The sequence below is a fragment of the Vipera berus genome (genome assembly GCF_964194415.1).
Source record: "Vipera berus genome assembly, chromosome: 2".
NCBI classification, from domain to species: domain Eukaryota; kingdom Metazoa; phylum Chordata; class Lepidosauria; order Squamata; family Viperidae; genus Vipera; species Vipera berus.
This window is the reverse complement of record NC_138203.1, coordinates 167,751,236-167,772,903: the sequence shown is the minus strand read 5'-3', so window position 1 is coordinate 167,772,903 and position 21,668 is coordinate 167,751,236. Positions and strand designations below refer to the sequence as shown.

Genomic DNA, 21,668 nt, shown 5'->3' with positions numbered 1-21,668 from the left:
TAGAATAGAATAGAATAGAATAGAATAGAATAGAATAGAATAGAATAGAATAGAATAGAATAGAAGCTGGAAGGGACCTTGGTGGCCTCCTAGTCCAGCCCCCTGCTCAAGCAGGAGAACCTATACCGTCTTAGACAGGTGAATGTCTAGTAGTCTCTTCTTGAAAATCTCCAGTGATGGAACGCCCACAATTTCTGGAGGGTAAGCTGTTCCACTGGTTGATTGTCCTCACTGTCAGGAAGTTTCTCCTTAATTCCAGGTTGCTTCTCTCTTTGATCAGTTTCCAACCATTGTTTCTCATCCTTCCCTCTGCTGCTTTGATGAACAACCTGGCCCCTCTGCCTTGTAGCAGCCCCTCAGATACTGGAATACTGCTATCATGTCTCCCCTATTTCTTCTTTTCTTTAGACTAGCCAAATCTAAATCCCATAGCCGTTCTTAGTCTCCAGGCCTTTGATCATCTTAGTTGCTCTTCTCTGATTTTTTTCCAAACTCTTAAACATCCTTTTTGTGATATGGTGACCAAAATTGGCTGCAGCATTTCAGATGTGGTCTTACTAGGGTTTTATAAAGCGGTACTAATACTTCACACGATCTTGATTCTATGCCTCTGTTTATACAGCCCAGGATTGTATTAGCTTTTTTGGTTGCTGCTGCACACTGCTGGCTCATAGTCAAGTGATCGTCCACTAGGACTCCAAGGTCCCTCTCTTTTTAAGCCAGATCTCACCCAATCTGTATTTGTACCTTTAGTTTTTCCTGCCTAAGTGTAAGACTTTGCTTTTTTCCACATTGAAACTCACTTTGTTGGATAGAGCCCATTCTTCAAGTTTGTCAAGATCTTTTTGGATCCTGAGTTTGTCTTCTAGGGTGTTGGCTACTCCTGTCAGTTTGGTGTCATCTACAAATTTGATGAGTTCCCTTTCAATTCCCTCATCTAAGTCATTTATGAAGATATTGAAGAGTACTGGGCCCAAGACAGAACCTTGTGGTACCCTGCTGCTTATTTCTCTCCATGTGGATGTAGTGCCATTGAGGAATACTCGTTGAGTATGGTTTGTTAGCCAGTTACAGATTCTGGGATATTTTATTACCCATTCCTAATACCTCTATTCTCTAATTTTGGTATTTAGTGAATATACAATGTGCATTTTGTTTAGTACTGTTATTTGATCCTTTTCTGAACTAATACTTTGTGTAGTGTCCCACACACAAAGAATGTGAGATAATTGTTGTGTCACATGAGACAGAGGCAGAGAAGAAATGTTTTTATGATATTCTACTAGCAGATTTCTATGTCACAATAGTGTATTGAACTAGTATAATTTTAGGCCCCACAGGCATGCCATAATTAAAGGCTTTCACTTACATAACTTGTAAAAACCTTACCTTCATTTGCTGTTGATGCTTACAGCAGTATCCATTCATTTTAGTTACTTCACAGATTCCCCTTTAGCACATTTAAATTGAGCATATTTCATGAGACTCAAGTAGGAGAACAATTACTGTCACCTGCTGCACCTACAGTCTGATGAGAGTTTTATTATGCAATTGTCATGTTTCACTGATGGAGTTTTCCATATTTGCTTTCCCACTGTCTTATACTTTTCTTCTTATCACAAACACCTATTAGAATGGATTTTTTCACTGGTAACTTCTAAGCAAGTGTATATCAACCTTGGAAGGTGTGTAAACTTCAACTCCCCAAATTCTTCAGCTAGCCTTTCTTGCTGAGGTATTCTGGGAATTGAAGTCATAGATTTTAGAATTCCCAAGGTTGAGAAACACTGGTTTAAGCTATCTCTTTTGAATGGTCTTGCTTGTAAACTATGTACTGTAAGAATACATAGTAGGTCAAAATCAAGAACCTTTTTTCTCTAGTATTGCTACCGTGACTTGCTGGAATTGTGGTAAGCTCTCCTGGCTGGCTAACAAATCACATTATCCCCTTTGGTGGGAGAATATTTTCAGGATCCTAAATAGCTGATGAAAATTCAGTGGCATATATTTTATATGAATCTAGAAACAACTCATCAACTTGCAATGCTTCACCAAAAGGAAAAAGGAAATGTGATAAAATTTATACCTATAGTTCTGTGTCAATTTAAACAGGAAAAACCTTGACTTGATTTTTCCTGATTGGAATAAAGCTGTTTAAATAACAAGCTAAGGATAAAGTAAGACTGGAGGAATCACAGTATTCTAGTACCAATGTTAACTGCCAGAACTTTACCAGAGTAAAACCTAGTGATGCAGTGTTCTCATTTATCAACATTGTTATATGATTCATTTTTTCCTCCAAATAATTTGGGTTGCCAGTTTGTTTAAGAATTTAGCAAGCAAACAAATAAATAAGGTATTAGATGGGAAACCATGCATGATGTTCTGTTTTTGAGAAAGATAAACTGGAAGTTTGCCCCAGGGGTAGGCAACCTTGGCTCTTTTATGACTCGTGGACTTCAACTCCCAGAATTCCTGAGCCAGCCTGGCTTAGGAATTCTGGAAGTCCACGAGTCATAAAAGAGCCAAGGTTGCCTACCCCTGCCTTATACGGTTGTCTTTAGGATAAATGTGGTTTCCTAACATTGGATTAAATTTTGCCTCCCTAGTTTTCACCTGACTATATTGTGGCTGAACTATGATTTATATTTAACATTGCAAATAAAAAGTTCTTTGAATACATCAGGTGAGAAACCATGGGGCCCATAAGTCAAATGGGGCCATGTCCCCATTTTGCCAAACTAAAGCATCTCCAATATTTGCTGCTAAAATTCAGCAGTGCAATTTCCTACCTTTTTTTTTCTTTTACAATTAGAACAATTAGCCTCACACTTTGAAAAATCTTTAGCCATCCTGCTGTCACTGTGTCCCCATAAATAGACCTTTGGCTCTCTTACAAAAGCAACAAAAACTTAACACTTACTAAGAAATGAAACGCCTTAGAATTGCTTATAACTAAATAAATTAATTCCTAAAGGAAATCAATGCAGACTATTCTTTGGAAGGTCAGTTACTGAAGTTCAAGTACTTTGGCCACCAAATGAGAAGAGAGGACTCATTGGAAAAAAATCCTGATGCTGGGAAGGATTGAAGACAAAAGGAGAAGGGGAGGGCAGAGGATGAGATGGCTAGATAGTGTCATGGACCCAGTGGGCCTGAATTTGGCAAACTCCTGGAGACAGTGGAGGACAGAAGGCCCTGGGATACCATAGTCCATGGGGTTGCCAAGAGTCAGACACCACCCAACAACTGAACAACAACAAACAATGTCAATCAGAACAAACAGCTGCTCATAGACATTTAATTGTGAGATATATCCATTTACAAATGATCTTGCTGATGGAGACAAAGATGTCAAATGGAAAATCAGATATAGGATCACAGTTAAAATTATTAATGGCATGTTATATCTTTATATAATTTTTCTTATTTTTATTGATTAGTTTGCAATAGTTCTATTGATCTCTTGCAATAATTTTTTGATATTTTCTCAGTGTGAATGATTTTGCTGCTTGTAACTTCTAGTTCTTTCTTGCTGCTTTTACAGTGCTCTACCACTTGATATGCCCCCTGCCACACCTGTAACCAAAAAAAGCTATGTGAATGGGCCTTCAGATATCCCACTTATTTCCAAAACTGTGGATCAGTGCCTAGAGGAAACCACCGACCGATATCCAGAAAGAGAAGCCTTGGTATTCTTAACTGAAGGGATCCGAAAAACTTTTTCTCAATTTAAGCAAGATGTAGGTAACTGTTACAGATTCTGTACTGCCAGTGTTGGTAATTTGTTATTCAGTAAATATTGTATGTAAATAAAATAATTAAAAAGAATAAAAGGTAAAGGTAAATGTTCCCCTGCACATGCGTGCTAGTCGTTTCCGACTCTAGGGGCCGGTGCTCATCTCTGTTTCAAAGCCGAAGAGCCAGCGCTTGTCCGAGGACGTCTCCGTGGTCATGTGGCCGGCATGACTAGATGCCATAGGTGCATGGAATGCTGTTACCATCCCACCGTAGTGGTCCCTATTTTCTACTTGCATTTTTACGTGCTTTCGAAGTGCTAGGTTGGCAGAAGCTGGGATGAGTAACAGGCGCTCACTCTATTACGTGGCGCTCGGAATTTAACCTGCCAAACTGCCGACCATCTGATCGACAAGCTCAGTGTCCTAACCCACTGAGCCACCGCATCCCTTAAAAAGGATAGAAGGGGGTAAATAAAGTTAACAGGTTGAACTGGCTACATTTTAAAGTTGAATGAAAAAATAAAAATAAAAGAATAAAACGATTAGAAAAGCTGTCCCCACTGTTAGAGAAACACATTTTAAAATGTTACAGAGGTTCTGGCCTTTCTGCCCCCCACCCCCAGTGCGATCCAGCAGAATGGACATACAGCAGGTCCCTTTAGTCAAAGAATGTCATGTGTCAGGACCGAAACACTCACCTTTTCTATTGTGGCACCTGCCCTCTGGAATAGCATCCTCCCAGAGATCTCTATGATCCCCACCTACAGCTGTAGTAGAAGATGTTAAAAACATGGCTCTGCCCCCAGCCCTGGGGTTAGAGTGGATGCTGAGCAAACTGTAGTTTTGCTGGTATGGAGCATGTTTGGTTATTTCACTCTTCCAGACATGCATGCTTTTTGATTGCTTAATTTTATTTTCCCTTGTATATACTGTAAACCACTTAGAGTCTTTGGGGAAAACAAACAGTAGCTAAAGTGAAAGATAAATAAATCCATAAATTTCTAGGTTGCTCAAGAATACCAAGGTTTAGAACTGAAAACAGAAGGTGGAAGTAAACCTTGATGAGACCTTGGTTAAAATAAAGTTCTTACTGTATCTATTAAATGCCCAAATTAATATCTCAGTTCTTAATTCTTAATTCTACCAGAAATCTAAACACTGTGGTAAAAGCCCGGGTGTGACCTCAAGTCACATCTGTCTTCCTTGGGTTGCATGTTTTCTAACCAAAGGTGGAACCGAGAACATTTTCTGGATTCAGGAATGTAAGAATGCTGGAGATTTCCATTCAGTGATATTTTCAAATTTGGAGTATGAATGCAAGATAAACTGCCAATTTCTCTTCTTTAAAGAGAATGGCTACTTCAGTGTCTTTCTTGCGTAAAACAGAGTATTCATTTCATATATTCTGTTATTCCTTACCTCGAATTTAATTTGCTGAGACTCCTGTTCTTTTGAAAATTGCAGGTGGAGCAAGCTGCCACTGGGCTTCTGGCCCTTGGATTGAAAAAGGGTGACCGGTTAGGAATGTGGGGTCCTAACAATTATGAATGGGTCCTAATGCAATTCGCTACAGCCCAGACAGGGATCATTCTGGTAAGTTCATCTCTTTTGTAAGCAGATGAGTAGGGTGGGAGGTTAAGGGAGGACTCCGCATAAGGCTGTCATACTAGAGAAGGGACCAGATGGATCTAAATAATGTTCATCATGCACCAGGTATAATTTTGCATAAAATTTAGAGATCAATGCACTTGCTACAGAGCTGAAAATAGTCTAGCTTCCTGGTGTAGAATTCTATCAGCTGAAGAGATGTTTTTTGACCAATGTACACTGCTTCCAAAAAAGGGCAATTGGCCATGATCATTTCTCAAGGGTAGGACACACAATGGAAATCTATTCACCTCCAGCCCAGCAGGAAAGCAATCCCCACCCATCTTTATTCTATGCAATAAAAGTCAGCATTTTGTGACTTTTGATAGCTTGTCGATGCCAATGCTGTCCAGGTGGCTTGATGCACCAGTTCATTCCAGGCAAATCCCTTCACTCTTGCTGCTTATTGTGCCCTTTGGCAAGGAACCCCCTTTCCTCTGGTTATTGCTTATTGCCCTCTACGGCCATGATTTATTTACTTTTGCAGCTTACTGATACAGCCATAGAATAATTTCTCCACCCCCACCTCCCCTTAAGGTTAAAATGATTTCCTACTTCTAGCTTTTCCACCGTGGCGTCATGAACAAGAAGTCAGATGCAACTGACAGTCAAAGTCCTGTTTCTGTTTTTACAGGACTTGTGTGCTTGCAACTCAAAAAGAAGAGGGAGAGTTCTAATTACATGGCCATGGATACCATCTTGAATTTTTTGACAACCTCCCCTCCCCATTCCTTGTGGATGCCCATCTCCCAACCCAAGTGATAAGAAATATAGTAAAACTGCAATGTTTTCTTCTGCTTATTTTTTAAGCCAATCCAGAAAGGATAAAACAGCAATGTACTCTACCAATTGTGGGCAATGGTAAATGAGGTCCCGGTAGAACAGCAGGCTAAAGAAAAGGAAGGAATTGAAGTCTGGAAAAAGATTCCTTAAGCTGCTTTGTTTCTAACCATTCATACCTTGGTGACTAGCAGCTGAAGGCCCCAGTGTGAAAAAATCCTAAAACAAATTTCATGTATTGTGTTTTTGAACCTCTTTCTTGCTATTAACATTGTGAAAAAAAACAAAAACAGAATTTTAATATGCTTGTGGCAGATTGCTTTACATCAGTAAATGGTCAAGCAGAAAAGTGTATAACTAATTGCATTGAAAAAAACATGATTTTGTGTTACTTGTGTACTTCAGTAACATAAGTACACAGATTTTATTTTAAAAAATGTGTTATATCTTTCACCAACCTTGGGGTAAAATTGGCAAGAATGTTTGCTTTGTAGAAGACAATTGCTTTAAGCTGAAAAGGATAGAGATTCTGAAAATAAATACGTTGGCAAGAAGACCACACATTTGAATATAGTACATTCTATTTGCACAATATTGCTGGCCACATGACAACAGATACTACAGAGGATTTACTTTAGAGGATCATAGAATGTAAGGGTTGGAAAGAACCTCAGATATCATTAAGTGCAATAATCTGCCCAGTGCGGGATCATCTCGTCCTCCTCCTCCATCTCCTGGTTGGTATATTAAGGGGACATTTCCAGTACGGAAAGCAGAAATAGAGCAATAATAATAATAATAATACACATAGATAAAAGCAAAAGATTCCCAAATGAGAAGAAAAATACTTTAAAATGCACAGAATATATGTTGCTAATTTACCTTCATGATTCTCCAAAGCCAATATTACCATAAGATGTCTGACCTTTTGCCTTTGTTAATACTGGGCTGCATAAAGACCTACACTTCGGGGAGCTCTGCTTGCTCTGGATTAGGGCAGAGGAAACCAATTTATTCTAAATTCCCCCTGCAATCTCCTCTTCTTCCTAGCGACTGTTTGGGGAACTGCCCAGGGTGGTACTGTACAAGAAATGAACTGTAGGGATAAGCTGGACTTGGGAAAGTTCTTTTCCCCATGTACAGCATTTCCTCCAGCAGAGAGCTTTTGCTGGATCCTGATCTGTTTCACATATGAACAGAAGGGGGTCCTTTCATTTGCTGAACTGGCAATTTGGATCTTACTTATAAGTCTTCACAGCAGACTGATTTTACTATTGCTGCCTTTCCAGGTATGTGTGAACCCAGCATATCAGTCCCAGGAGGTGGAGTTCGTCCTGAAGAAGGTATGAAAGATCTGTTACATCATCTCTACTTAATTTCACCCCTAGGATTTTTGATAGAATTTTCTGTTCTGGAAATAGAATGTTTGAGATAAAGATGAAGTATGGGGGAAAGGACAGGGAAATAACTAAGTATGGGAAGAAATGGAAGTATCTGAAACTTTTTAGTTAGGTGGTGGGAAAGACGTCTCTCTACCTCCTATAGCATTGGCACTCACCGTGAATGATTGTAGAGTTGGCAATAGTTAATCAGGATACTTAAATTTTATATATTTATACATCCATTTTATAACTAGAGCAGTTGTGAATGTCAGGTGCCAGGAGTACTCAACAGAGAGCAGTGCTACACTCATTTTGCTCATGAATGTCTGGCTAGCAACACCTGATTTAACACTTCTCTGCTCAGATCCAACTAAGAGGTTATTTTATTCTTAATTTTGTTGTGCCAGTTAACTATAAGCAAAGAATGATCTTCTCTTTTCCTATGCTAGTGTTCTGATGCCAGTCCACAGAGAGAGTTTAATGACTTTCCGTGGAATATCACTGTTAGTGTTGATGTAGATCAATAAGGAGCATCAAACAATAAAAGTGTAGCATGGAAATGTAAAGCAATCTCTATTGTATGAAGCGTTAATGTTTGCTGCTCAGTGTGCAATCAGCTAGTGCCTAAGGATATTTCAGGGAGCCAAAGTAAACTCTGGTGTTTAACATAGGAGTCAGGTGCTTTTCAGAATTTCCTAATAATATACTTCATAGCTGGGCAACCCATGACCCTTGATCACAAAGGAATAGCTGATGGAGCCAGGTGACATGGCACCCGCTTTCCCCATTAGTCAGCTCATCTGGACTGCTTGTTTCCTGTTTCAGTTAGACTACCACTGTGCAGGGAGGCCAGTCCAAACTATGCCATTCAACTTTCTTATCCTTAATAATGGGGGATTAAAACTGTTAAATGGTTTATAAATAAAATTAATCCTATTAGGATTAAGAGGCCTCCATATCTCACTCAATAATTCAAAATAGTGTTTTAATGCCTGGGCATCTCTGATTTCCCCCCAGTGTCCACAGTATTGTCCCTAACCCAATATGCTGGGGGGGGAGGTTTGTTGCAGAGTTGCTGTTTCAGCTTCATGATTCCATTCATTTTTTTGTTTAGAGTCTCTTCCTATTTCTAGTTCCTCTTCCTAGTTCCTATTTCTTGTGGTTTATTTGGTAGCAATTCCAGTGGCTATCTGCCAATCCCACTTTCTGAGTGTTGAAAAATAAGAAGCATAAATCATGTAAGACCTGGAATATGTATTAGATTTGACAGATTCTATGATTGTTTCTATTTCTGTGGTGCTCGAGGAAAGCAATAGAATTACCCACATATTCCAGTGGTGCTAAGCACAGTACGAAAATTGCTGTTATTTACGTAGTCCAAAAACTACTTTTATAGTCTAATCTCTTTTTCAGAGAGATAACCTGCTGACTAATTTAACTGTGGGAGGTGCCAATCCTCTGACCTTTCACTATAAGCTTACATAGCAGTTAATTTCACTGAATTCATTGGGGCATATTTCAAAGGAACCATGAGCTATTTAGGGCAAAATCTGTACATACACATTGGATAGTGAGTTCCATTCAAGACTGGCCCTGCCCCAGAGGCAAACAAGATCATTCTTGACCATGCCAAATCTCTGAGAATACTTCAGACTTACATTTAGAGTGGGGAAAGAACAACCAGCATTTGGGATGGAACAGAAATAGTATACAGGCACTGGATTCATATAATTTGCATTTAAGGCGAGTTGTTTATAACACAACCCATCCAATGCACTGGAATCGAAAATGTCCTCTTGGTAAGCTATACATACATGAGAATAATCTTATTAGTCTGAATAAGACTTACTTCTGAGTAAATTTCCATAGGGCTCCTTTCTAGAAATAAAATTTTACTGGATGATAAGAAAGAATTCAGAAAATGGAAGTTCTTCTTTTAATACATATAACATTAAGACTTTCTTCTGGCTAATGTTTTCCTTGTCTCATGAACTAAATACTTTGTACGCTGTAGTGTGTAGCATATACCATGATTGCTTTTCGTATGGATCAATCTTTTTGAATTTAGTGGTGGAGAAATTCCTCCTGCATTTCAGGGGATTTCATTCCATGAACTAAGTGATCCTTCCAGATCAAGGACCTTCTAATTAACATTATAACTAATATTTGGAGAAAGTGATCTTACCCTGTACATCAAACCTTTAGTCTATCCAAGATAGCAGTCTCCACTAACAAGCAGCTGCTGTCCGCTATTCCAGAAAATGGCACTACTGAAAGATGCCACAAACTGAACTTTACTGCTCCCTGAACAATGGCCTACAAGTGGCAAATCCAGGGAGACACTGATGAGTGTGGAATGTTAAGGTTCTGTGTGACTTTCCCACAATATATGCATGAACACTTTATTCCAGTGAATTTTGACAGGGAATTTTCTTCACTGTTTTCTATGCATTGTGACTTTGTTATATAGGCTGGTTTGCAACCTATTTTCTTTCTTCTTATGTGTATCTCTGTAGGTTGGCTGCAAAGCACTTGTGTTCCCTGCCCAATTTAAAACTCAGAAATACTATGAGATCTTGAAAAATGTATGCCCAGAATTGGAACATTCTAATCCAGGAGCACTGAAGAACAAGAAGTAAGTTTATATATTGTGCCTTTGAGTGTTGTTTCATTCCAGCATTTAGCAGTCTGAGGGAAATTAATGTTGTTGGAGCATGTTCACTAACAAGCTACAAAGAGTTCTGCCTCTGGTTTCTATCATGTACCATGTTTTCTTTCTTGTTTGTGAGGCATTAGTTCAGAACATAAAAGTTTTGATTGGATTCACACATGGTGCGAATAAACTATAATGTATACTTGTGTCATAGTAGGTTTAGCTTTAATGGCATAGTCTGTTGTGTGATCCTAGTCTATAACTTTGCATTTAACTATGGATCTCCACAGGAACAGTTTCAGTATTTATGTGAATGTACATATGTTTTTCTCTTTTCAATGTAATTATGATCTAAATTTAATTCAATTTAATTATGATTGAAAATAAATGTTAAATACTTCAAAAGGCTTAATGTGAATAATAAGCAAGATAATGTTCATTTTATCCAAAAACATTTCTTGAACACTTTGTGTTGATATGTTGTTGTTGTTAGCTGCGAAGTTGTGTCCGACTCATTGCGACCCTATGGACAACGTTCCTCCAGGCCTTCCTGTCCTCTACCATCTTTTGGAGTCTTTGTCTTGATATAATAATGGGCAAAGTTCATAAACATGCAATCCTGGTTCAGTTGGTCCCTCTCATATACATTTATAATGGATCGGTGTATTCATTAACTGGTTCAGCACTGACAGATGTTGATACAGCCACTCCTTTGACCTGGGGAATATTCTTTTTCTCCTGGAATGAGTGAAAGAGGATAAAGTCTATGATCACAGTTACTTCCCAGCCTCTTATGGGTTCATTCGACATATATTTTTATAAAGCCAAACAGACAGGTCTGATGTAGAATTTTGTATAGCCAAATATTCCTTAGATCTTCATGGTCATGTGAACCTGTATAATGCCCTCATTCCTCCAGTAGGAAATGCAAATTTCTATGTATGGACAACTGGTTAGCTCTGCCAAGGAAGGTTAAAAGAGCATTCTCTTTGTGTATTCTACATGACATTGAGCATGCACAAATATTGCAATACTAACCACATTTCTTTTAGTTCTCAGTGTTCAGATATACAGAGATAAATGAAACTGACAAAACTTTCTGGTTTATTCCAGTCTCTTTTCTGATAATCTAAACTGCTTCCCACTCCATTTTGAAGTATCTTACATTTCTTTTTAAGGAAAATGTATTTAATGAGAAAGTATTACAATAGTATATGGGTATTATTAAAAAATATTGATTTTTTTTAAAAAAATAAAGCATGATTGTCATTTTAGATTCCAACAATGGAATTTTACAAAAAAAAAAAAACAAAAACAAACCCAGATCGCTTCAGCTTTCTGAAGAACTGGCTTATGGCTATGAATTCCTAATCTTTTCTCCAAATCTATTTATTTTCTCTTAATCTATTCTTCAAAGCACCTGAAGGGAGGACAAGAAGCAATGGATGGAAATTAATCAAGAAGAGAAGCAACCTAGAACTAAGGGGGAATTTCCTGACAGTTAGAACAATTAATCTGTGGAATGACTCCAGAACGTGTGGGTGCTCCAACACTGGAAGTTTTATAAGAAGAGATTGGACAACCAGAGGGTTGGACAAGCAGAGGGTTGGACTAGAAGACCTCCAAAGTCCCTTCCAAATCTGTTATTCTGTTATTCTTTCAATTGGCATACAAATAATGGAAATCTTGTTTTCTCCATAAGGGGAAATCATAATCTTGTTATAAATCATCATAAGAAAAAAATCCAAATTGTATATAGGAAGTCCTTGACTTACAACTATTCATTTAATGACCATTCAAAGTCACAGTGGTTGTCAAACTTACAATGAGCCTGGCTGCAGCCATCTTTTTCTTTATTCTAGGTTGCCACATAGAACGGAGGGAGGGGGGCTTGGCCAAGTGCTTCACTAGTCAAAGTAATCTTCTGTCCCGTGGGAACCAAGGTCATCTACTGCTCCCACAATCAGGGACTGGGCATTGTATAAGAAAGCCCGCCAAACGAATGTGTTGGGGAATGTAGCGATGACATAGTTTTGTGGGTGGGACATTATACTTTGTAATTGGGAAATTTTTAGTGGGAATTTCAGACTTGGTTTCACTTTTGATTATGCCAATACTTTGTAACTAATAAACATGTTCTTTGAAGAATTTTCAAACCTCTGAATTCTGCTTTATTTGTCTCTGTCTATCGGAAGCATGACAATTGTACTGAGAAAAGTGACTTATGATCATTTTTCACACTTACAACCATTGCAGAATTTTCATGGTCACATGATAAAAATTTGAATGCTTGACAACTGGTTCATATTTGTGACAGCTGCAGCATCCTGAGGCAAAGTGATCAATTTTTGCAACCTTCTGACAAGCAAAGTCAATGGGGAAGCTAGACTCACTAACAACCGTGTTAGTAACTTAGCACTTAACAAATGTGGCAAAAAGGTCATAAAATGAGATAAAACTCACTTAACAAATGTCTTGCTTAGTAACATAAATTTTGGGCTCAATTGTGGTTGTAATTGAAGGACTACCTATATTTGATTTGACCTATAGTTTGAGGATTTTATTCCTTGAGCTTTTTGAGAGATTGAACTCTCCCTTTTGTCATAGAAGTGACTGGATGTTTCTTTGTATCAGATTACCAGAGCTTTCTGTTATAATCTGTGCGGATGGCAAGCTACCTGGCACATTCTCAATGCAGGAAGTGATGCAAGCTGGAGAGAGCAGCCACAAGAAGGAGCTACAGGAGATTCGGAAGATGTTGACCAACAAAGAACCTATTAATATTCAGTTTACTTCAGTAAGTACTATATCAACTTCTTTATATCTTTTCCAGTATGAAAAAAAATGCAGCCCATGGTGGTCAGAGATAGGAAACGTTTTTTTGGTCAAGTAGAATAAATTGGTACTAAGAATTTAATGCCAAGAATTATTAATAGTGATTTTGTTTTTGGCTATAGGGCTCTTTATAAAAACATAGTTGTATGTTAAGAATATGCAAACCTTCTGAAAGGGGTATTTTGGAACATGTGTATATGTACATGTACAGGTAGTCCTTGATATACGATTGAAATGGAGACTGCTTTTATGGTCACATGTCGTGGCAGTCATTAGGTGAAATGTTTCACCTAATGACCTCCATCCCTGCTCTCCCCAATGAAATTCTCCAAAGCACCTGAAGGCAGGACAAGAAGCAATGGATGGAAACTAATCAAAGAGAGAAACACCTTAGAACTAAGACGAAATTTCCTGAAAGTTAGAACAATTAATCAGTGGAATAACTTGTCTCCAGAAGTTGTGAATGCTCCAACACTGGAAGTTTTAAAGAAGAGATTGGACAACCATTTGTCTGAAATGGTATAGGGCTTCCTGCCTGAGCAGGGGGTTGGACTAGAAGACCTCCAAGGTTCCTTACAACTCTGTTATTCTATTCTATTCTATTCTATTCTATTCTATTCTATTCTATTCTATTCTATTCTATTCTATTCTATTCTATTCTATTCTATTCTATTCTATTCTATTCTATTCTATTCTATTCTTTAAACAAACAGGCCTATCATTAAGTGGAGTGTGTGGGGGCTTCCTGGGCCAGTAAGGGGGGAAGCCGTTGGAGGCCTAATACAGGACCTGGCCCACCCAAGGCCTCCCCCACCCTGAAGATGTCCCATGCTCCACTTCCTGCGCCTTGAGCCCCAACAGGTCTTTACCCACTTCCACTGGGTCCTCCGAGGCCTAATTCCCATCCTCCCAGGCCAAATACCCTTCTCCTCAATTATCTTTTGAAGAACTCCAAGGTCTTCCAGACCACTGAATGACTTGCTTCTTTGCATGGCTGGATGGCATGATTCTGAAAGGAGCTGCCATTTTATCTCACCCCGAAAATGGTGGCTGCATTTGGGTTTCTACTGTGTGTCTTGCGGACAAACCACTTCATTTTGCTGCCCTAACAAGGTCTGCACATTGCTGCAGAAATGCTTCTGAATGCTTCATTCTGCTGCCTTAGAAAGGTTTCTGCAGCACTGCGGAAGCTGTTTGTGGGAGGGACAAAATGGTGGCTGCATTCAGGTTATTGCTGTGTGGCCTGGAGAAAACTGCTTTGTTTTGCTACTTTAACAAGGTCGACCTCTCTAAGGCAGAAAAAGAAGCAGTTTGTCTGTTGGCTGCCATTTTGGCCTGCCCTCCTTCCACAACATGAGGTCCTAGAGCTTCTACAGGTAAGTGTGGTGCATGATGGGCATTTGGGAAGGAGGCCCAAATGCTGCATAGTGGGGGAGAGAGGCAGGGGGTGCTGCAGTAACCCTGTGGTGGGTTGTGCGGGTAAATGGCCGCAGAGCTGCTGCAGCCGTCATAACTTTAAAATAGGGTTGTACGTAGCTTGGGGGAGGAATCTTCAGTAACTATGAATGTTCGTTAAATGGCCTATCGTACCTCGAGGACGACCCGTATCTCATTTTTCAGACTCTGAAATATTATGACTTTTGAATTAATGGCTCTGAACATGTGGCTGTATAATATTAACTTCAAAATATTTGTCAATATGGGGAAGAAAAAGTGCTATATAAAAGTATACACAAACTTAAAATATCTTAATCCATGAATGTTTCAGTGCCTATTTGGGTTTTTTGGGGGGAGGAGGTTTATCCTTACATCTTTTTGGTCATATCTTACTTTAGATCTAGGAGCATTGGACCGCATGGTTCAGTGTTGTTAACAGAATAACAGCAGTTGTCCAGACTTGTAGGCGGTTGGGAATGGAACTTCTCTAAGCACAACATGTGCAATGTCAGCTAGGAATTTCTTTTTTGAAATTTAGACACATTTTCCCAAAGCCTCTAACCCTGAAGTCCAAAAGTAATCAGGTTAGGAATCATTCCATATATTTCACCCGCCTTATGCAACATCTTTCCCACAGACACACACATACGCACAAGTTACTTGACTCCCTCCCTTTTGATATTCCAAAACGCTCTCAGATTTGGTTAAATGATCAGGTCAGTGCCTTCCCCAGAACAGTTTCATTGTTGAGGGGGCCATTTTTAATTCTCCCTTCACCTATGCTTGTATTTGGGGTTTTTAGGACATTTACTACTTTTTACATTTGCATTTTGCTGTTTTTATATGTTTTTTGTTTTGTCTATTGCTGTGCACCACCAGAGTCATCTTCAGTGAGATGGGCAGCTATATAAATTTAATTGCTTATTTATTTATTTATTTCATAATAGTGTCCTAGTATTTGAAAAGAATGTAGGCAATTTCTGGAAACCACTAACTCCTATGTGAGAGAGGTATACTTGGTTTCACATATCCATGCCTCTTTTCTGCCTGTTTGAGGATTAAAACTGTAACCCTCTTTTCATTCTTTTTTGAAACCAGAACCAATTGTCCTCTGTTCCTTCATTTTTTTCCACTTCCAGTCCTCTTTAGATGGTCTCTTACACGTTTTCTTTGTAATACAGTAGTTGTTTGAGCTATGTGTAACTCTTCCTATCTTTCTGAAACGTGGTTGGGACATCACTATAGCATTCCATTTTAAAGCAATTGATCTCTTATAACTTTTATAGTGTGCTAGGATCATCCTAATTAGTAAATAAATTCTCTCTTTCCTTCAGGGAACAACAGGAAGTCCCAAAGGAGCAACACTTTCTCACTGTAATATTTTGAATAATGCAAATTTTATTGGTATAAGACTGGGACTACATGAGTTGGTAAGTCTTCTCTGCCTGCTGTATTCTTTATGTACAGAATGGAAACTCTTCAAATGCTGTCTCTACAGATAATATATTACAGATTTCAAGATACAATTTGAAGATTGGTAACCTTGGTGTTTTTCAAAGAACTACTGTATATAAGTAACAATCATGTGTTTTTGCCATCAGATTTTAGAAGGCTTGGTCTTACACACCACCAATGTGAATTTTTTATAGGATATTCTTGTCCTGTAAATGTTTCTGACTTTTAAATTCTAGGGAACATTTTACATGGAAATTCCTATTTAAAAATGAAACTTATATTCTATGGAAGACTAAGAACTGAAGAGGTCCAGCCTGCTCTTTCCTCCTCCAGTCACTATCCCATTTGTGTAACACCAACTCTCCCTTTGTAAATCTCCAGGAGGGATTCTTCTTATTTAGGGGATAAAAAATTATAAACATGATGAAGACTTATATTGGAAGATGACTCACTCCTATCTTGTTTGTTTTGACCATAGGAAGCTCGTTGCTGTGTCCCCGTCCCTCTCTACCACTGCCTAGGATCTGTAGGAGGCTGTATGGTGATGGCTGTTCATGGTGTCTCCCTTATCTTCCCATGTCTCAGCTTTAATTCCAAAGCCAGTCTGAAAGCTATAGAACATGAAAAGTAAGAATTTGGCTGAAGTTGTGTTCTGGAAAGAGTATTAATATTAGAATTATTTGTATTAATAACTGGTTAATACTAATTACAGTTACCCTTAATTTAGACCTTTGCTACCCTTCCTCCACCTTGTCTCCATTTTACATCCTTTTCTCTTCTTTTGAAACAGAGCTGGAATGTTTTGGTCTCTTCTTTGTGTGGACAACCATATAACATGCACAGGCAGTTATTGGATACCTTTTTCCATCTTCCCTTCCTTTCTTCCCTGAAATATGAATATTGATTTGAAATATTGATTTGATATTGGAATCCTGGTGAACAATCACTTAAATAAGAGCTAGGTTTGTGCTGCAGCCACCAAAAAAGCCAGTGCAGTCCTAGGCTGCATTGAAGAGGGATAGAATCAAGATCACTTGAAATGTTAGTACCACTTTATAAGGCCTTGGTCAGGCCACTTGGAATACTACATCCAGTTTTGGTCACCACAATATAAAAAAGTTGTTGAGACTCTGGAAAGAGTACAGAGAAGAGCAACAAAGATGATTAGGGGGGGGCAGAAACAAAACCATATGAAGAATGGTTGCAGGAACTGGGTATGGCTAGTCTAGTGAAAAGAAGAACTAGAGGCAACATGATAGCAGTGTTTCAATATTTGAGGGTCTACTACAAAGATGAGAAGGGTCTACCTATTTTCCAAAGCACCAGGAAGCAAGACAATAAACAATGGTTGGAAACTAATCAAGGAGAGAAGCAGCCTAGAACCAAGAAGGAGAAAGTGAGAACAATAAACCAGTTGAAAGGCTTGCCTTCAGAAGTTGTGGGTGCTCCATCACTGGAAACTTTTAAAAAGAGACTGGACAGCCACTTGTCTGAAATAATATAGGGTTTCCTGGTTGAGCAGGTGGTTGGACTGGAAGACTTCTAATTTTGTTATTCTGTTCTATTCTGAAAGTCATGCCAATTACACGATATCAGGTTTTTAAATTGAAATGTAGGACTTAAAATGCATGCTTTATTTGAAAACTCATTTTTTTTCTATGGGAAAACAGTTTCCTACAACTACAGAGGAAGAACACTTAGCCCTGTAGCTAAGTTTGATTGAAAAAATCAGTTGTGTTGATTTCATCAGCCTGTAATTATTTGTCTGCAGATGCACCCATCTGCTTGGCACTCCAACAATGTACATAGATATGTTAGGCCAGCCTGACTTTGCCAGCTATGATCTCTCAAGTCTTCGAGGAGGTGAGTAAAAGAACCCGGATGTTGCAAAGCAAATAATTAATCCTTTTTAATTCATTAATTTTAAATAAATATATTTGCATATTTTACCCCCTTTGTTTAAACTCCTCAGATATGAATGGCATTTTATGAACTAAACTCTTTACTAGTTAGCCTTTGCTATCACTGAAAGAAATACATTTGTAATATACTCTCCCCAAATGTGATTTGATTTAATATGCATCTTACTGACTGCATATTTCCAGCAACGTTTTCTAAACAAGCCTACTACACGTGCTTAGCTGAGCCTGACCAGAAATGAACTCTCAGGCAGAGGTGCATAAAGCATTTTCAAAGCAAAGCATTCTGGTTTCTGTTCTTGTCTGGAAGTATTCAAGCATCATAATGAGTCATTCTGAAGTAACCAGAAGCATTTTAATCTTAAAACTGATCATTCCTATTGGAAAATCAAATATCAAAACATTGCTGCTGGAATGTAGAGAGGTCAGAGTTGGAAGGTCTGACTTTGAAACTTTTGCACACTTGTATTCCAGGGGTTTTTAAAAGCCCAAATCATGCTGTTTCTTCACAAGCCCACATGCAAGATGAGACATTGGAAAAATGCAGCCAGCCAGATGAACAGATATGTGGATTGGACCCAACAGAGTAGCCCTAGGGAGCCCAGTTGGCATTTTCCTTGGAAGGTTTACCTTATTTTGTGTTTCTGTTTTACTTATTTTGCTATTTCTGTTACTGAAACACAAGGAGGGTCACATACTGGTTTAGTGAACTATATTTATTTCTGCATTCACCAGTGTGTGGCAGTAGATGCTAGGCATTGGTTGCACTTACATTCTATATCCATAGGAATTGAAATGCACGGAAGCATCTTAAAACAAATCTTTGCAAATACAAATCTTACATGGGAGTCTAACTAGTTCCCTTCAGATAAGCTGAGTCTACCTACTTTGTATTGTATATGTAATTTGGCTGTGCTAAAATTTCAACTCTAATAGGAAATATTGTATTAGGGATACTACGGAGACTATAAAGAATGTTTGTATTTTAAAATCTGCAATAATTTTAGAATATTCTTTGAAGGCGTTTCTACCTTTTTTTCCAGGGGCTATTGGGGGTTCAACTGTGCCTCCTGAAATCATGAAGAAGATTATCCAGAAAATGAATATACGAGACATAGTAGTGAGTCATTTTTTCTATTCCTGAATTGTGTAGTTTCCTTCTGTGAATATTGTAGATAAGCACGGGATGTTGGGCTTGATCTCACAAAAAGCGTTGCACTGTGGATGCTGCATGTCAAGATGAAGAGATAACATGGTTTGCTTTGACAAAGTCACATTCCCTGCCTCTAGGGATAACTGCAAAAGTCAGAAAAAGCTCCCACGTCTGTGCTCATACAGTGTATGTAGAGAACACCTTGAAGTTTTCCAAATTGAGACAGATGACTTCTTTGCTTTGTTCTTGAACGCCAGGGGGCAGCATTGCTTCATAAAGCATTTTGGGAAGAAGGGACATATTTTGCTGGTGCTTTCATTGAAGCAAACCATCCCTTTAAAAATCTCCCACCATCTTTATTATCTTTCCGTATAAATGTTTTTCATTAGCTTTTTAAACTATTAAATATAACCAGCGGTACAGCTAAATTGGAAACAGAAAGTGTAGCAGGGTTCTAGAGGAAAGAAGACATCTGTATAAATAGCTACAGGGACCTACTGTAGATCACCGGATGAGCAAGCACCACGAGAAGGGTTCCTTTGCATTAACACATGTTGAGATTGGAATGATTTGACGCTTACTTGGAGCACTGTGAGTTTGCTTCCACTTTCTCTCAACTAAGGCTAGGACTATTCATACCGTAATTTGGTAAGTGCTGATTATAACCCCAATCAACGTGCTTCCTTTGGATTTTTCATTTCTTTGTTAATGATCATAGGAGTGAAGGCTTTTTAGAATGTATGGGCTTATGGGATGGCATGGGGCTACATTAGGAAAAGTCCTCTAATGTCTGTCTGCCTCTCTTTTTGGCAAGAAAGAGTTGCTCCTACTTTCTCCAAATGGCTAGAAACTTTACTATTGTATTGAAAGTAGAGGGACCGAGCCTTGAGAAAAAATGGGAAGTGATGAGATGCTTTCTTTCTCAGGGTAATTGTCTAAGGAAGAAAGGGGACTTTGGTAGGATCTTTGGTTAAACTGGTATGTAACCAGCTAATGTATTGGCATTTATCTTTTCTTGCTTGTATATATTAACCCTTCACTCTTTGTCACTAAAGTCATGGATTGTAATATAATGTATACATATTTTTTCTCAGATGAACAATAAAGAGGATTTGTTTAAAATCCATGTTGACTCGCATTTCAGTACAATTAATAATGTGAAATTTTGATTAAGGATTAAGGTCTGGAATATGATTTGGCAATATAAATGCAAGTGAGTCTTTTTCGACTAGATAACCATTAGAGACTCTAAATTTCACTTATCTGATGACCAGATATTTTCCTCTGTCTACTAAATATGAGAGACAAATGTATATAGATTTTGCTTGATAGTATTTATACTTCTCTGCCAGAATACCTTTATAAAATTGGGAAATACTATAAATACAGAGATCAGGAATATAGTAATCTTTGTTGTCAGAATTAGCAGATAATTTATCTTGCAGAAGAAAAATACACTGCATGGAAACTTGATCACTTTGTCTTTGCAGCAAAAGCTTTATACAGAAATTGTACATAAGAAAATATATAATTTGCTTTCTACATAGGAGTAAGAGGATAAAAATCCCCTTGTGTCATTTACATTCAGTAATGAATAAATATATATTTTTATGAAACTTTAGGATTACAAATGCAATTAACTGAAATGGTAGTATTGTAAAATGCTTAATGATAAATCACAGTCATCTTGCCAACTATAACAATATTTGTGAAGGTATCATTTTTTGGCATGTCTCTGTTCTCTTCCATCCCATGTTTCAAATTTCCTACTTTAAAGGAAAAGTCTTTTCTGCATCAGCCTGTTAAAATACCCTTTATAAATGGGCTGAAAACCCTATGTGGGTGCAGAAAGGGCGCTGGCTAATCTATCAGATTTTGCATTGGCCCAGCTATCTTCTAAATCTGTAGCTAACTAAATAATACAGGAAGAGTGAGCGAAGGTCAAGTTGTCTTGAAAGACAGCCTGTTATATCATTTGTAATGGTTTTTAAATTAAAGAGACCTTATTCATCCTCATGCAGTCAGTTTTCTATATATACTGGAATTAAATTGAAATTAAATCTCATTTCACTTAATAGGCCTTTCTGATCATAAGCACCAGTAGCATTACACATCTAATTCCATTTTTAGGTTTTTGATTCTATAAGATATCCTGATTCTCTTTTATTCAGTTTGGTTCTTCTATTGTAAATCACCAACTTCCTCTTTTTTATGAACAGATCATACATCTTTTCTCTTTAAAAAATACAGGGCCATCATTTAACTTCCTCAAGTGGAGAAATATTCAATGAGCTGAACCTTAAGAATAATACAGAATATGTTACTTAAGTTTATTAGGTCAAAAACGTGTCATATATCTATTTTTATTTCTTATAACATAGAGGATGGATTTGAAATACAAATCTAATTTTGTTAGCCAATCTGTAACATATAACTATTTTGCTACATACACCACCAATCAAAACATGTAAGGCAGTACCTAGTATTGCTAATTAAAATTCATTTATTCTTACTTTCCCTATGAGTTTTTTAATAACTAGAAGAATTAAATAATTATCCCTATTATCCTAGGACTGTTCTCTTAATTTGCTTCCAGACAAATGGCTCCTAGTAGTAAGGCACTGTTGCTCCGTATATTTCTTCATTTAAAGGTTTAGGTTGCAAAAA

At 38.0% G+C, this 21,668-nt stretch overlaps 1 protein-coding gene across 4 annotated transcripts in view; it reads left to right on the top strand.

Annotated features, from left to right (window-relative positions):
• ACSF2 (acyl-CoA synthetase family member 2) overlaps positions 1-21,668 on the top strand; it is a 65,693-nt gene that overhangs the window by 9,626 nt on the left and 34,399 nt on the right. For all 4 annotated transcript variants that reach the window (XM_081317315.1, XM_081317314.1, XM_081317313.1 and 1 more), the window contains exons 2-10: positions 3,548-3,743; positions 5,205-5,333; positions 7,457-7,510; positions 10,066-10,184; positions 12,837-12,999; positions 15,809-15,904; positions 16,408-16,556; positions 17,701-17,792; positions 18,892-18,968. In XM_081317315.1, the coding sequence (XP_081173441.1) occupies positions 3,548-3,743; positions 5,205-5,333; positions 7,457-7,510; positions 10,066-10,184; positions 12,837-12,999; positions 15,809-15,904; positions 16,408-16,556; positions 17,701-17,792; positions 18,892-18,968 (1,075 nt within the window). The remainder of the gene's footprint in view (positions 1-3,547; positions 3,744-5,204; positions 5,334-7,456; positions 7,511-10,065; positions 10,185-12,836; positions 13,000-15,808; positions 15,905-16,407; positions 16,557-17,700; positions 17,793-18,891; positions 18,969-21,668) is intronic.